This window comes from Heterocephalus glaber, unplaced genomic scaffold (assembly GCF_053883595.1).
Source record: "Heterocephalus glaber isolate CG9 unplaced genomic scaffold, H.glaber_assembly_v1.0 deba00001673, whole genome shotgun sequence".
NCBI classification, from domain to species: Eukaryota; Metazoa; Chordata; class Mammalia; order Rodentia; family Bathyergidae; genus Heterocephalus; species Heterocephalus glaber.
Window position 1 is genome coordinate 13,461,486 of NW_028258410.1, and position 14,204 is coordinate 13,475,689.

The following is a 14,204-nucleotide window of genomic DNA, read 5'->3' on the forward strand; positions in this document are numbered from 1 at the left end:
CGGTTCCTCCCTTGACTGCTTCCTGTCGTCCTAGCTGCTGCTCCACTGTGCTGCTGTGCCAGGCCCTCCAGCTTGGAGCCACCTGACCATCACTGAAACAGGAGCCCACGTGAACCTCTCCTACTAGTTGCAGGTGTCAGGTATTTTTTCCCAGTGACCAGAAAAGTCACTAAGACGTCAAATGAGAAAGAAAACCTTCACAAACTTTATAAAGATGTTTATTTGTTTCACTTAAACTGCTTACCTTGTCAGATTAAAAATTAGAGGCAAACAATGGTTTACATTTTTAAAATAGATCATCCCCCTAATTCCATTAAAAACAATGTAAATACATTCTATATCTTGCTGGTGAATTCACATAATACTTTAGTTCCCTGATCCTTTGATCTCATCCTCTCTCTTTTTTTTTTCCTGTTTTGGCCACTGGCCACAGGAGTGGAGTGGGTTTAGGGCTTAGAACATAGTGATATGGCTATTTGGTATGATTTGTTTTATTGCTCGCCCTTGCAGTCCACTCCCATTATTCCTAACCCATGAAGATTGAGATTTAAGCCCCTGAGTTTTAGGGCTTTCAGCTTTTTTTGCATAGGCATTTTGCACTGGTGTAAATGGGGGACAGGAGCCCAAAGTGAACAAGCCACTGTTTAAATACAAGATGAGATGGGAAGGTTTCTGTCCAGTCCATATAAAAAACTATCACTGGTGTCACCAGGCATATGGAGCTGCTGTAGAGATGCCCTGGGAGTTGGATCCCAGAAAGACAGTTCCAGCTTTAAATCTGGAAAAGCTGGCAGTGTGCCAACAGCTTTGAAAGAAAAAGTTCCACTTTAAAGTAATTTTGCGCTGGGGATGTAGCTCATTCGCAAAGCGCCTGCCTGGCAAGCGCAAAGTCCTTAGTTTGATCCCCAGTACTGAAAAAAAAAGGTAATTTTGCAAGTGGAGAATTTGTCCCACAAAGATCCTTTTAAATGTTAATTGAGATAACCAATTGGCATAGGTAATAATGGTTTAACTAGGGGACTGTCCACAGTCAGAGCTCAGTTAAACCAACAGTTAATAGTTTCTTTGGTTTCCTAATTGTCATAGAAATAATTTTTAAAGATGGAGTTGTGAGCCAGAAAGATAAATACAGCCCTCCTTTAACCATTCGGCAGGGCAGACTTAATAAATGAGTCCCCAGAGTGTAAAGGCCCAGAGAAAAGTCTTAACCCACTACCGAGTGGAGGAAGCCATAAGATTGGGTCTCTGTGCTTGAATTCTAATCTCCTTAACACACTTGCCCTTTGTTGGGTACAAGCAGCCTGATAGACTAGTTGTACCTGCCAGTCTCCTTTTCTTCCCAGCTTGTATATATATTATTTCATGGTTGTCTTCCATTTATAACAAGTGCTACTGACTTTTCTTTCTGGGAAGTAGTGCATGTCTTTCATGTATATAATTTTAGTTCAGTTAAACAATATATATAAGTAGTGACACAGTGTAAACACTGTGACAATTCTGGAATGTCTGAAGTTGGAAATGAGAGGAAGATTGTCCAGGAAGGGCTAAGCTGATCTTTTCATATCCAAAGTCAATGCAGACTTTGGGAGCCTCACGAGATACCATTACTAATGGGCAAGGTTTTCATATCTCACGTGAACAGAGACAAGGGACCCTGCCCCACTTTAATGAAATTTCAGAAAGACCCTCTCAAACCCAGAGATATCCAGATTTGAAGGTGTTTAGGGATCTATGAAACACATCAGAAATACTTGTTTTTCTTTTCCCAGAATGAGTGTAATGAATGTCAAAGGCCTGATGCCATTGTAGATTATGATCACATAAAATTGTGAACTTTTGCTTCATTATTTGTAGCACTGGCAGCTGTTTTGCAGAATATTGCACATTAAACTGCAGGCTGCTGACAACAAATCAAAGGAAAGGGAATTTTGAGAAGCAGCTAAATTAATCGTTGCTTTTAAAGAATGTGAGCATGGTAACCCCAGGGGCTTTTAGACAGACTCACCAAGGACCTAGAAGGAACATGTAGGGGGGTGTTTGATTTTGAGATGTTAACTCATTTGTGATGCTGACATCTTAGATTATGTGTGTAGCCTTGTGATGAATAGCATTTGCAAAATGTATAAAGCCTAAAATTATAATTATTCAAAAACCTGATTTTTGGTGGTAACGGTAAACTTTATCCATGAGAACATAGCAATTAGCTCCCTGCTTCTCCCCAGAAAAACCCACAATCCTAAAATCAATCCAAATTGTACAGTCTGAAAGTAGGTTTTCAGTGCCTGCAATTGAAGTGTTTATCAAGGCTTTGCAGTGGGAGATTTAAAAAGTCCCACTTTCCGAAAATATCTGACAATGAAGGGCACGGAGACTAAGGTGATGCTGATTCTCACTGGTGCAAACAGCTTGTGGATTGCGTAGGCCACCACGAAGGTACTTGCGCCTGCTGCCATTTCTGACTGCACCAGCGACTCTTTAAATCCAAGTTTAAGCAGGATTGCAGACATGTCTACGCCACTGGGAGGGAAAGAGGCAAAACAATTCTTACAGCAATGGATTAAGAAATCACTGTGGCTATAAGACTTACAGTATTTTTAAGACATGATAAAAGTATCTGGATGAACGGTCTTAGAAAAAAGTTCTCATTCCAGGGCATCTTATATGGCAATAAAAACCAAATATTTATTACTGTTGAAAATCTCACCTTGAAACAACCATGTAAAACAGGCCTAGGGAGAGTAACGAGACTCCGATGTGCAGTGCAATGCCCACGGCCCCGTATTCCTGGAAAATCTTCTTCAGCTGCTGTGACTTGCTCTGTTTGCTCTTTTTGCTGCCACCATCGCTGCCTGTTGTCTGGGCGATTCTGCTGGGGTCCTGCTCATAATCCAAAGGAAGGGGGCACTAGGTCAGCCCAAGGCCCATTCCCACTCTCTCGAGACCAAAGGCCAAAGGCCAGGAAGTGTGGACGGAACGGCTGGCAGAATGTTGGGTGTCAGAGATGACCAGGTCCGAACCCCTGCCCTGTGACTGTCACCTTACATGGCAAAAGGATTTTGCAGATGGGGTCAAGGATCTTGAGATGCGGAGATGACTGTCCTGGATTGCCTTAGTGGGCCCCACAAGGGTCCTTGTAAGGGAAAGAAAGGCAGGAGGGGTCAGGGGCAGATCCGAAGATTGGCACTGCCGGTTTTGGAGGCCAGGGCCACAGCCAGGGAATGCAGGCACTTCCAGAAGCTGCAAAAGGCAGGAGTGGGATTCTCCCCACAGCATCTGAAGGAACCAGCCCTGCTGATTCCTGGCTGTAGCCCGCTGAGACTCCCGGTGGCCTTCTGCCCCCTGGGGATTGTGAGATAACCACACGTGAGCATTTGTTAGCGCAGAGAGAGTGACTGAAACCCCAGGGCTCGTTTGCTGGGGGACAGCAGGATCCTCTAAGGAACACTCCCTGAGCCAGTGTGGCCTCTGCTGCTCCAGGGAGCACACAACCACTGTGCCATGTGACACCAAAGAAGGCTGGCGGAGCATGGAGCAGAGCCCTAGGGAGCCAAAGCTATGGATCGGGACTTATACTTGAGATTGGAAACAGATTCATTCAATGGAGGGCCACTTCCTGGACAATACACTGATTAGGATTTGTCCAGAAATAATTCATTATGTGTGGCATTTATTATTGATCTGTTAACATTTACTGATCACCTACTGAGCCTGAAATGTTTGGGAGAAACAAAACACAAAACAAGAAGAAACACCCAACTGTACTTAGATTGGAAACCTCAGTAAAAGGACTTTTTTGTTTGAGACAGGGTCTTGATATGTAGTCCAGGCTAGCCTTGAACTCACTATGTAGCCTAGGCTGGCCTTGAACTGGTAGCAATCCTCCTGCCTCAGCCTCCTGATGCTGGGATTACGGGGTGCACCACCACACCTGGCTTTGAGCATTTGTAACTACAAGATTTATGACAGCCCTCAGAGCTCGGCTCAGCAGGTGGGAAGCACCTGCCTGGAGGCTGGCTGTAGTTACTGGTCCTGCAGCTGCACTGCTGCTTCCCTGAGCCATCCTGTGCAGGGGCAAAGGGAAGGGTCACTGGGCCCAGAAGCCCCAGGAGATGGGGTCAGGACCCCCTGGATGAAAAGAAAGAACATGAGGTGCCTGAGCAGCAGCCTTCAGATCCACCAGCTTCGCTGGCACAACTGGGCACTCCCCTGCCTTGCTGTCTGAAGCAGGGGCCAAGACGCGCACATTCGACGTGTGAAGCTGCACTTCTCTCCAGCCTCCAGCGGCCTGTGTGTTGTCCATCTGTGTGTGACATAGTGTTGGGGACCAGGAGAGCTTTTCCATGTGCATCTGTGTCTGTGTGCTCAGCGTCTGGCTTTCCAGATGGGGATTTGTCATTAGCTCACCAGGGGACTCAGGTGCCAGCCAGGGTTGTCAAGGGAATCTGCTCACCTGCCCTGCCTCACCTGGCACATTCTCCAGGCTGCTTGCCAAGGATGGGGGCATGGATCCTCCCACTACTTCTCTGTTGTGCATATTTCAAATAGAAATGCAAATATTTCCTTCTCCACTTCCCTGCTGCTTTCAGGTCCTTAACAAATGCCACCTTCATGAGGCCTTCAGTGAGGCCTTCCTGGGCCTCCCTTTTTAAAACCAATGGGAACACTCAGGAGGCTGAGGCATGAGAATCCCTGTGAAATTCAAGGCCAGCCTGGGCTACACAGTAAGTTCAAAGCTGGCCTGAACCACATATTGAGATCCTGTCTCAAAAAACAAAAACAAAAACAAAGAAAGCCCCAGGAAACTGTCCCTCATGGTTTATTCCACCACAGTCTCGAAGTAGATGCTGCTTATTCTGTAGCTGGCTATCTAGCGGCCTTTTTATTTTTCTTTTATGGTCAGAAGGCCATTTGCCAAACTAGTGGATGTAAACAAAAGAGCCCTCAGCAGAGACAGCCATACTGGGTCTGTGAATAGGCAGAGGGCTGCATAATTGACTTTGGCTGGGCCAAGTGTCAAGGGTGGGAAGTGAAAGGGACTCTAAGTACCATCAGCCTAGGGAAGGGCCCTCAGCTGTCCTCCCATCAGCTCTGGCAGCTGTCCCATCTGCAGTGACAGGAGGGTGGGGCTTGTTTATCAGAAAGAGCCCAGCACTCAGCAGCCATTCTGGCTGGAGTGCATGGCTAGATAGGCTGAGGAGAGGGAAGGTGGCACTGGCTACACGGCGAAAGAGGTGGTGGCAGTTTTCTGTCTCTTCTCCAGAGCTGGGATGTTCTGGAAAAGTGTCTTCTTTTAGGAATGGCTACTCATGCAGGGCATAGGGGCACCGAGGGCCGTGCCTTTTTCTCCCTCACCTCTGAGGAGTCTAAAGAAACTAAACCAAAGGAATTGAAGAGTGTGACTTGCAAGCAGCAGGAAATGTGCAGGCATTCATCTCCTCATGGGACATTACCTTAAGGACCTGCAAAGTGTTAGGCACTGCCCTGAGCGTGTGTGGCATTGTGGTCCTGTGCACATCCTCAAACTGTTCTTATATACATGTGTGTATGATGTCCCTCTTCCCAGTCCCCTACTGACTGAAGCACAAAGAGCTATATTAGAGAAAGGGCAAGGGGGCTGGAAAATGAGCCCACCACCTCGTCCGCAAGTTGATCATGTTTTTAGAGTGACACTTTTTTTCATTCATTTAGTAAATACTAAACGGCACTACATTGTGTTTAATCTGTACCAGGCAGTGTTCCACATACTTTGGAAAGATTAATTCATATAATCTTCATGACACCCTGAGAGAGGCACTACTGACATTCCCACATGACAGGACAGGATCTGGAGGCCCAGACAGATTGAGTAACCTCCAAGGATCATGCAGGGACCAACTGTCCGAGCTGGGGCTGAAATCTGCTGGGGCTGTTTCCAAGGACTTCCCTTTGAACAACTATACTCTGTTCTTCATGAATCCATAGGTCTTCCCTGAGCCAGGAACGGCTCCAAGTGTAGGAGATGGAGCAATGAACAGAACTGGCAAAACCTGCCAGGAGCCTATAGGGTGGTGGGAAGAAGGGACAGCAAACACAGGAGGAAAATACAGGGCTGCCGGAGGGAGGGCTACGGAGAAACACCAAATGGGACAAGGGAGGGAGCCAGGTAGGCCTGGTGGAGGGAGTTTAAATAAGGGAAGCCAGAGCTGCAGGCAGGTGCTGGGCGCCGGGCACAAGCCAGATACCCGCTCCCTGGGCTCTAGGCTACCTGGGAAATGTTTTCTCAGGGAGATGAGGATCTTCTGTTCTGATCTCACTTGGATTCCACACTACTCTATCAGAGGGCAGGGAAAGCAAGGAGAGCTCACGGGTCCCTGGAAATGTTTATATTTATGGTGATTACAATTGCTAACATGAATTTAGGATGTACTGCGTGTCACGTGTCAACATCTTATTTCTACACTAGGAAGTGTGATGATGAACATCCTACTTTACAGATGAGAAAACCGAGATACAGAAGAGTGAGCGAATTTGATCAAGGTTACAGAACTAGAATAAGAAACTGAGATCTGGGGAATCCAAGACCTCATGCACATCCCCATAATACACACACTCCTGTTACACAGCGCCTGGCCTGGGGACAAGGCTGATGCAGATGACAGAAGAGACAAACAGGGCAAGGGGCCATTCCAGATGATGAATGCAGAGAAGATCCACATCCAGGGGCTGAGGGGAGCCCCCCAAGGTGCCCAAGGCCTCACTGGTGGTCAGCGGAGGCTTCCTGGAGGAAGGGACCCTGAGGCTGGGGCTGGAGAGACACCAAGAGGCAGCTGCAGGGATGGACAGAAGGATATGGTAAGGGCATGTGGGCCCAACCCCTCTGCTACCCACTGAAAAACTACAAAAGTTCAGGACATGCGGGCTCCCACGTGGCGCCATGCACAAGCCTGCATTAGCCAGTAGATCTGTCCCCCAGACTCGGGCCTGCAGCTGCAGGGTCAGCAGACAGGCCGAGGCTGGAGGTCACAGGCTGGTGTAGGAGGCCCTGTTCAAACTGGGTGGGGAAGCTGGAAGCACAGGGACCCCAGGCCCTGCGGATCCTCACTTCTCAGGCGACTACCTCCAGCTTTTCTTTACAGACCCGTTAAGACAGCAACAAAAAACTGATTTTTTTTTTTTTTTTTTTAAAAAGAAAAGGTGTATTGCAGTTCTGAATGGGAAGTAGGTCTCGCTCAGCATTCGCGGAAGGCCACCGAAATGAAATGGGATCAGGTGCAGCACACCGTGGCCCCGCTCTGGAGTTAGATAAGATGGGCCTGGGCGGTGTCAGTACCCAGAGAGGCTTCTCCGGGGCCCAGGGCCGAGGCCTGAATGGGACTTCAAAGGGACAGCATGGAAGGCCTGGGGAGGGAGGCTTCTCACTGCTCCAGCGACGCTCTGGAAAGGGGGCTGTGCAGGGGACTGTGTGACCTTGGGCGGGGCACCCTGCAACCCCGAGCCTCAGTTTCTCCGGCTGTCAAGTGGGTGTCACTTCCTGGCGTGCAGGGATCTGGAGACTCAAGGACCCTGGAGGTGACTGACCCTAGGCAGCCGGGTAAAGCTGTGGCTGCAGCGGAGGGGCCTGGCCCTGCTCGGGGCACCTGGGGATCAGAGGTCAGGGTGGGGGTGGAGAGGCTTACCTGGTGGCCACGGAAGTCCCCGCGAGCTGTGCGGAACAGCCGGGCGTCTGGGCCGGGCCGGAACTGGGCCAGGGCCAGGGCCAGGGGCGGCGGGGCGCGGGAGACGGCGGCGCCCACGAGCCAGGTGGCGCGAGGACGGACCTGGGCGCCCACCCGGCCGGCGCGGCCCAGCAGCGCCAGCAGCCCGGCCATGGTGCGCGGCGAGCCAAGGCTGCCGGCGCGGCGGACTCCGAAGGAGCCCGAGCTGGAGAGGAGTGGGCGGGGCGGGGCCGCGCTCCCTGTCTGGCTCCGCCCTCGCTCCCGCCCCCCGGAGTCCCCGCACCTGATGGGCGGGGCTGCAGGAGCGCGCCTCTCGATCCCACCCACTAGCTCCGCCCTCCGGAGAAGCCGCCCCTCCCGGCAGGGGGAGGCTGGAGATGCGCGCGCACCCCAGATCCCCCGCCCCGGGAGCCCCGTGCCTCTGGGGCGGAGTCCTGCGCGGGGTCTTAGGTCCCGCCGTTTGGAGAGCGCTTCTTGGCCCCTCTTGGCTGGGACCTTGGGCTTCCACACCGTGGAGGACGGTGGGCAGGGTGTTTCGCTGTGGACACCCACGTGGGCCTAGGTTAGCTCCCAAGAGGAAACGAAATACAGAAACTGAGACCCGTACTTGTGTAAAGTCCTCTAAATGATCCCAAATGTGGGTGTGACTAGCTTGGCGTTTCTTAAAAACCTAAACCCACCTGGCCTGGTGGTGCACATCAGTAATCCTAGCACTCTGGGGGCGCTGAGGCAGGAGGATCGCAAGTTCGAGCCCAGCCTGGGCAACACAGTAGGGAAACCCTGTCTCAAAAAGAGGGCGAGGATGTAGCTCACTGCAAAGACTCCGGTTCAAACAAAACAAAGAATAAAAAACAAAGAAATACACTAACCAGCAACTTAACTCCTAGGTAGCTTCTCAAGAGAAACAGACACGCCAAGATACCAATGTTGTCAGCAGTTTTATTCCTTTTTTTTTCTTTTTGGTACCGGGGTCCTTGTGTTTCCGCACCAGGTGGTGAAACTACTGAGCTAAATTCCCGGCCAGCAGTTTTATTCTTACTCAACAGCTAGGAACGGTCCAGATGTCCATGCTGGTAATGACAGCCGCGAACTGTGGTACAGCCCGGGACTGACGCCGGGGATTCACTCAGCAAATACAAGGCTCGGCTGTTGACACAGGCCTCAGGTGATGCCCCTCAGACCTGTCCCTCCGCGTGACCCAGCTTGGGCCTGACAAGCCCTGTGATTCTACTTCCGAGAAAGGCCCAGAACCGCACGGCCCGGGAGACCCAAACCGATGGGTGGCTGCCTGGGGCTGGGAGCTGGAGGGCGCTGACCACAGGGGAGCAGAGGGGACCTGTGAGTGTAGAGAGGGACCGCTGAATAAGGACTAGTCTTGGCCTTCACACCTGCGAATCTTGCCTTATACAAATGACGCCCCAGTGAAGCGGGCTAGAGTCCTGGAGATGGAGTATTACGTTGGCCTGCTGGGTTTCCAGTCACCCGAGCTCTTACACAGAAATCGCACTGGACGTATTTGTAGGATGGAACGAGGGGGCCTGGGGGCGCCCCAGGATGGTTCTGGAGCAGAGAGCAGGAAGAAGGTGAAGAGTAGTTAGTATAGGGGTGCAGGGCCTCAGTCAGACCGGCCCTGCTGGTTCAGCTGTGTGATCTGGGACTAGCGCTCTGGGCCTCGGGCTTTTCACCAGTGAACAGGTCGCTGGGAGAGCTCCCTGCCCTGAATAGCCTCTCACACGCAGGCAGTGCAGTGATGCTGCGGGGCCGTCCACGTCCCCAGGCCAGGGCCGGGCGTGCGGCCCCGGATGTTGAGATCCTCCGAGTTCCAGTAATTTCTCTTGTCACCTGAGCCACCAGGCCCTCTTTCTTCATCCAGGTTCCCTGCCCTGGGTCCATGGCAATTGAGTTTTGATTTTTGTTCTGTTCTTATTAGGAAAAAAGAAAAAACATATTTTTAAAAATTTTATTTTATTGGTACATTTTAGGTATACAATATAATGACCTTCATCATTGGAAATTTGCACCTTTACATAATCTCTTTTGGTTCTTATTTTTCCCCCTTCCCCTTCCCTCCAACCCCTCCATCCCTCCCTATTTACAAAGACTTTGTTTCCATTTTTTCATTTTCACATATTAATCCCATTCCCTTCTATCCTTTCCCCTACCCCTCCCACTTCCCCTTCCCCTTTGCCCCTTTTCTTCCTATTTCACATTATCTATTATACCTTTCAGTCCTTATTTACACTTTCAGTTTCTCACACTAGAGAAACTATTTGGGATTTACACGTGTGTCCTATTTATTTCACTTAAGAGTATTGCCTCAATGTGCATCCATTTAGCTATAAATGACTCTAGTTTCTCATTTTTATGGCTGAGTAGTACTCCATTTTATTAAAAAACCACATTTTCTTTATCCAGTCTCCAGTTGATGGGCATTTGGGCTGTTTCCAAGTTTTAGCTATCACAAACTGTGCTATGAACATGGGTGCACATATATCACTGTGGTATGATTCTTTTAATTCTTTGAGGAAGATACCCAGCAGGGGAATAGCTGGGTCAAGTGGGACTTCCAGTCCTAGTTCTTTGAGGTATCTCCATACTGATTTCCATAGTGGTTGCACCAGTCTACACTCCTACCAGCAGTGAACCAGGGTTCCTCTTTCCCCACAGCCCTGCCAGGATTTGTTATTGGTTGATTTCATGATAGCAGCCATTCTTTCTGGAGTAAGGTGGAGTCTCAGCATTGTTTTCATCTGCATCTCCCAAATGACCAGCGATGTTGAACATTTTTCCGTGTGTTTATTTGCTATTTCTACTTCTTTGTCTGAGAAATGTCTGTTCATTTCAGATGCCCATTTTTGGATTGGGTCTTTATATTTAGGAGGTCTGTTTTTTTTTAAGTTCTTTATAGATTCAAGATAGTAGACCTTTGTCTGAGGGAAAGCAGGTGAAGATTTTTTCCCACATTGTGGGTTGCCTCTTCACACTGCTGGTGGTTTCTCTTGCTGTGCAGAAGCTTTTTAATAAGAAGAGATCCCACTTGTTGATTGTGCTAGTTCATGGGCATCTGAGGTTTTCTTCATAAAATCTTTTCCTATGCCACAGTCTTCAAGAGTTCTGTCTAACCTCTGTTCTAGCCGGTTCAGGTTTCTGTTTTAATACGTAGATCTTTCATCCATTTCGATTTTAGTTTAGAGCATGGTGAGAGATATAGGTCTAGTTTTAATCTTCTACAAGTTGAAACCCAATTTTTCCAGCACCATTTATTAAAGAGGCTATCTTTCCTCTAGTGAGGGTGTTTGGCTCCTTTATCGAAGATGAGATGGCTGAGTGTGTCTGGAGTTCTTTCTGGATTTTCTAATCTTTTCCACTGGTCCTCAGGTCTGTTTCTTTGCCAGTACCATGCGGTTTTTATCACAGAAGCTTTTTAGTATAGTTTCAAGTTGGGGGTTGTGATACCCCCTGCCATGTCTCTGTTACCTAGAATTGCTTTTGCTATTCTGGGTCTCTTCTTGTTCCAAATGAATTTTTGGATTGTTTTCTCAAGGTCTGTGAAGTATGCTGCTGGGATCTCAATTGGGATTGCATTAAATCTATATAGCAGTTTTGGAAGCATGGCCATTTTCACTATGTTGATCCTTCCTACCCAGGAGTGGGGGATGTCTTTCCATTTTCTGATATCATCTTCAATCTCTTTTTTCACAGTGCTATAGTTTTCAGAGAAGAGGTCTTTGATTTCTTTTGTTAGGTTGATTCCTAGGTATTTCAGTTTTTTGGATGCTATTGTGAAAGGAATTGTTTGCCCTATTTCTGTCTCAGTGAGTCTGTTGTTCGTGTACAGAAAAGCTATTGATTTTTGTGTTGACCTTGTATCCAGTTACTTTACTGAATTTGGTTATTAAGTCTGGAAGACTTTTGGTGGCATACTTGGGGTCTTCTATATAGAGTATCATGTCATCTGCAAATAATGATAATTTGACTTCATTTCCTATCTTTATTACTTTTATTTCTTTCTCTTGTCTAATTGCCGAGGCTAATGTTTCCACAACTATATTGAACAGGAGTGGTGTTAGTGGACATCCTTGTCTTGTTCCTGATTTTCGTGTGAAGGATTTCAGTTTTTGACCATTTAGTATGATATTGGCTGTTGGTTTTCATAGATAGCTTTTATCAGATTAAGGTAGAGACTGTCTATTCCAATCTTTTTGTAGGGGTTTTATCATAAATGTGTGTTGGATTTTGTCAAATGCTTTTTCTGTATCTATTGAGATGATCATATGGATTTTGTCCTTGGCTCTATTGATATAATGTATTACATTGATTGATTTGTGTATGTTGAACCATCCTTGCATCCCTGGGATGAATCCCACTTGGTCAGGGTGTATGATCTTCTTAATGATCTTCTCCATTCTATTTGCCAGTATCTTATTAAGGATTTTTGCATCTATGTTCATTAGTGAGATTGACCTATAGTTCTCTTTTTCAGTTGGGTCTTTCTCTGCTTTGGGAATCAAGATGATGCTTGCTTCCAGGAATGAATTCAGGAATATTGCTTCCCTTTCAATTTCACTGAAGAGTTTAAACAGTAGTGGCAGTAGTTCTTCTCTAAATGTCTTGTAGAATTCAACAGTGAGGGCATCAGGACCCGAGCTTTTCTTAGTTGCTCAGTTTTTAATTAAAGTTTCAATTTTGTTGATTGATATTGGGTTGTTTAGAATTTTTAGATCGTCTTTGTTCAATTTTGGTAATTCATACATATGTAGGAATCTGTCCATTCTGTGTTTTCCATCTTATTGGTGTACAGGTTCTGGAAGTAGGTATTGATGATCCTCTGAATTTCTGCTGGGTCGCTTGTAATCTCACCCTTTTCATTCCTAATTGCATGGATTTGGGCCTTTTCTTTCCTTTTTCTGATAAGTTTGGCTAAGGGTTTGTCAATTTTGTTTATCCTTTCGAAGAACCAACTCTCGGCTTCATTAATTTTTTGTATCATTCTCTTAGTCTCCATTGAATTCATTTCTGCTCTGATCTTTATACTTTCCTCCCTTGTATGAGCTTTGGGTTTGTCCTGCTCTTCTTTTTCTAGAAGCTTGAGGTTCAGCATCAGGTTGTTTAATTGGGCTCGGTCTGTTTTCCTAATATGAGTATTCACTGGTATGAATTTCCCTCATAAGAATGCTTTCATTGTGTCCCATATATTCCAATATGTTCTATTTTCATTGTCATTTAATTGAAGGTACTGTCTGATTTCTTCTTTAATTTCCTCCGTGACCCATTGGTTATTCAGAAGTGTGTTGTTCAATTTCCATGTGTTTATGAATTTTTTTCAGTTTCTTTTGCTATTGATCTCCAATTTCATCCCACTATGGTCTGATAATATACAGGGGACAACTTCAACTCCTTTGCACTTACTTAAACATTTTCTATGAGCGAGTATGTGGTCTATTTTGGAGAATGACCCGTGTGCAGCTGAAAAGAATGTGTATTCTGATTTTGTGGGGTAGAACACTGTGTAAACATCTGTTAAGTTCAGAGTTCGATTGAGTTCTAGTATTTCATTATTTATTTTTTTGTCTGGTTGATCTATTTGTAACAGTGGAGTATTAGTGCATATATAACTTTTCATGTCTGTTAGTATTTGTTCTATATAGTTGTGTGCACTAGTGTTTGGTGCATATATATTTATGATTGTCATCTCTTCCTGTTGGATTGTTCCCTTTACAAGGATGTAGTGTCCTTCTTTGTCTCTCTTAATCAGTGTTGGTTTGAAATCCACTTGATCTGCAAAGAGGCTAGCTACTCCTGCTTTGTTTTGGGTTCCTGTTGCCTGGAGCATTGTTTTCCACCCTTTAACTTTCAGTCTATGAGTTTCTTTTTGAATTAAGTGTGTTTCTTGTATGCAGCATATTGTTGGATCCTGCTTCTTGACAGATTCTGCCAGGCTATTTCTTTTGATTGGTGAATTGAGACCATTCACATTGATGGTTATAACTGATTTGTATTGACTTATCATTGTCATGACTTTTTCTTTTTGCTGGATTCTCCTCCTTTGCATTTAATTTCTTGTCATGCCTGATGGATTCATTCTGCTGTGCTCCCTGGGGTTGTGATCCTCAATGTCTGTTCCTAGGATATTGTCTAAAATTTTTTGGAGTGCTGGTTTGGTATTCATGAAGTTCCTAAGGTGCTCTTTGTCATGAAAGTATCTTATTTCTCCATCAATTTTGAAAGATAATTTTGTAGGGTACATCAATCTGGGTTGGAGGCTGTTTTCCTTTAGGGCTTGGAATACATCACTCCAAGCACTTCTTGCCTTGAGGGTTTGCGTTGAGAAGTCTGCTGTGATTCTGATGGGCTTTCCTTTGAATGTGATTTGTTTCTTTTCTCTAACTGCTTGTAGAACTTTGTTCTTCTGTTGTGTTTCTGGAATCTTAACAATTAAATGCCTATGTGTAGATTTTTTTTTTTTTGATAAAGGCTAGTTGTAGTCCTATATGCCTCACTTAACTGTAT

At 46.5% G+C, this 14,204-nt stretch overlaps 1 protein-coding gene across 1 annotated transcript; it reads right to left on the reverse strand.

Moving 5' to 3' along the window:
• Positions 1-202: 202 nt before the first annotated feature.
• On the reverse strand, positions 203-7,896 carry Mims2 (mitochondrial inner membrane scaffold 2). Its single transcript, XM_004858017.4, has 3 exons — positions 7,656-7,896; positions 2,705-2,877; positions 203-2,517 (listed from the first exon to the last, which is right to left on the reverse strand). Exons 1-3 carry the CDS (start codon positions 7,845-7,847, stop codon positions 2,301-2,303), a joined length of 582 nt encoding a protein of 193 aa, XP_004858074.1. The 5' UTR covers positions 7,848-7,896; the 3' UTR covers positions 203-2,300.
• Between the last annotated feature and the right edge of the window lie 6,308 nt (positions 7,897-14,204).

Excerpts from the sequence above, each read along its gene's own strand:
- Mims2 (XM_004858017.4), bottom strand. The coding sequence starts at position 7,847 with ATGGCCGGGCTGCTGGCGCTGCTGGGCCGCGCCGGCCGGGTGGGCGCC. Across the intron at positions 2,878-7,655 it reads GGGACTTCCGTGGCCACCAG|GACCCCAGCAGAATCGCCCA; the intron begins GTAAGCCTCTCC and ends GATTATGAGCAG. Across the intron at positions 2,518-2,704 it reads TTTTACATGGTTGTTTCAAG|TGGCGTAGACATGTCTGCAA; the intron begins GTGAGATTTTCA and ends TTTCCCTCCCAG.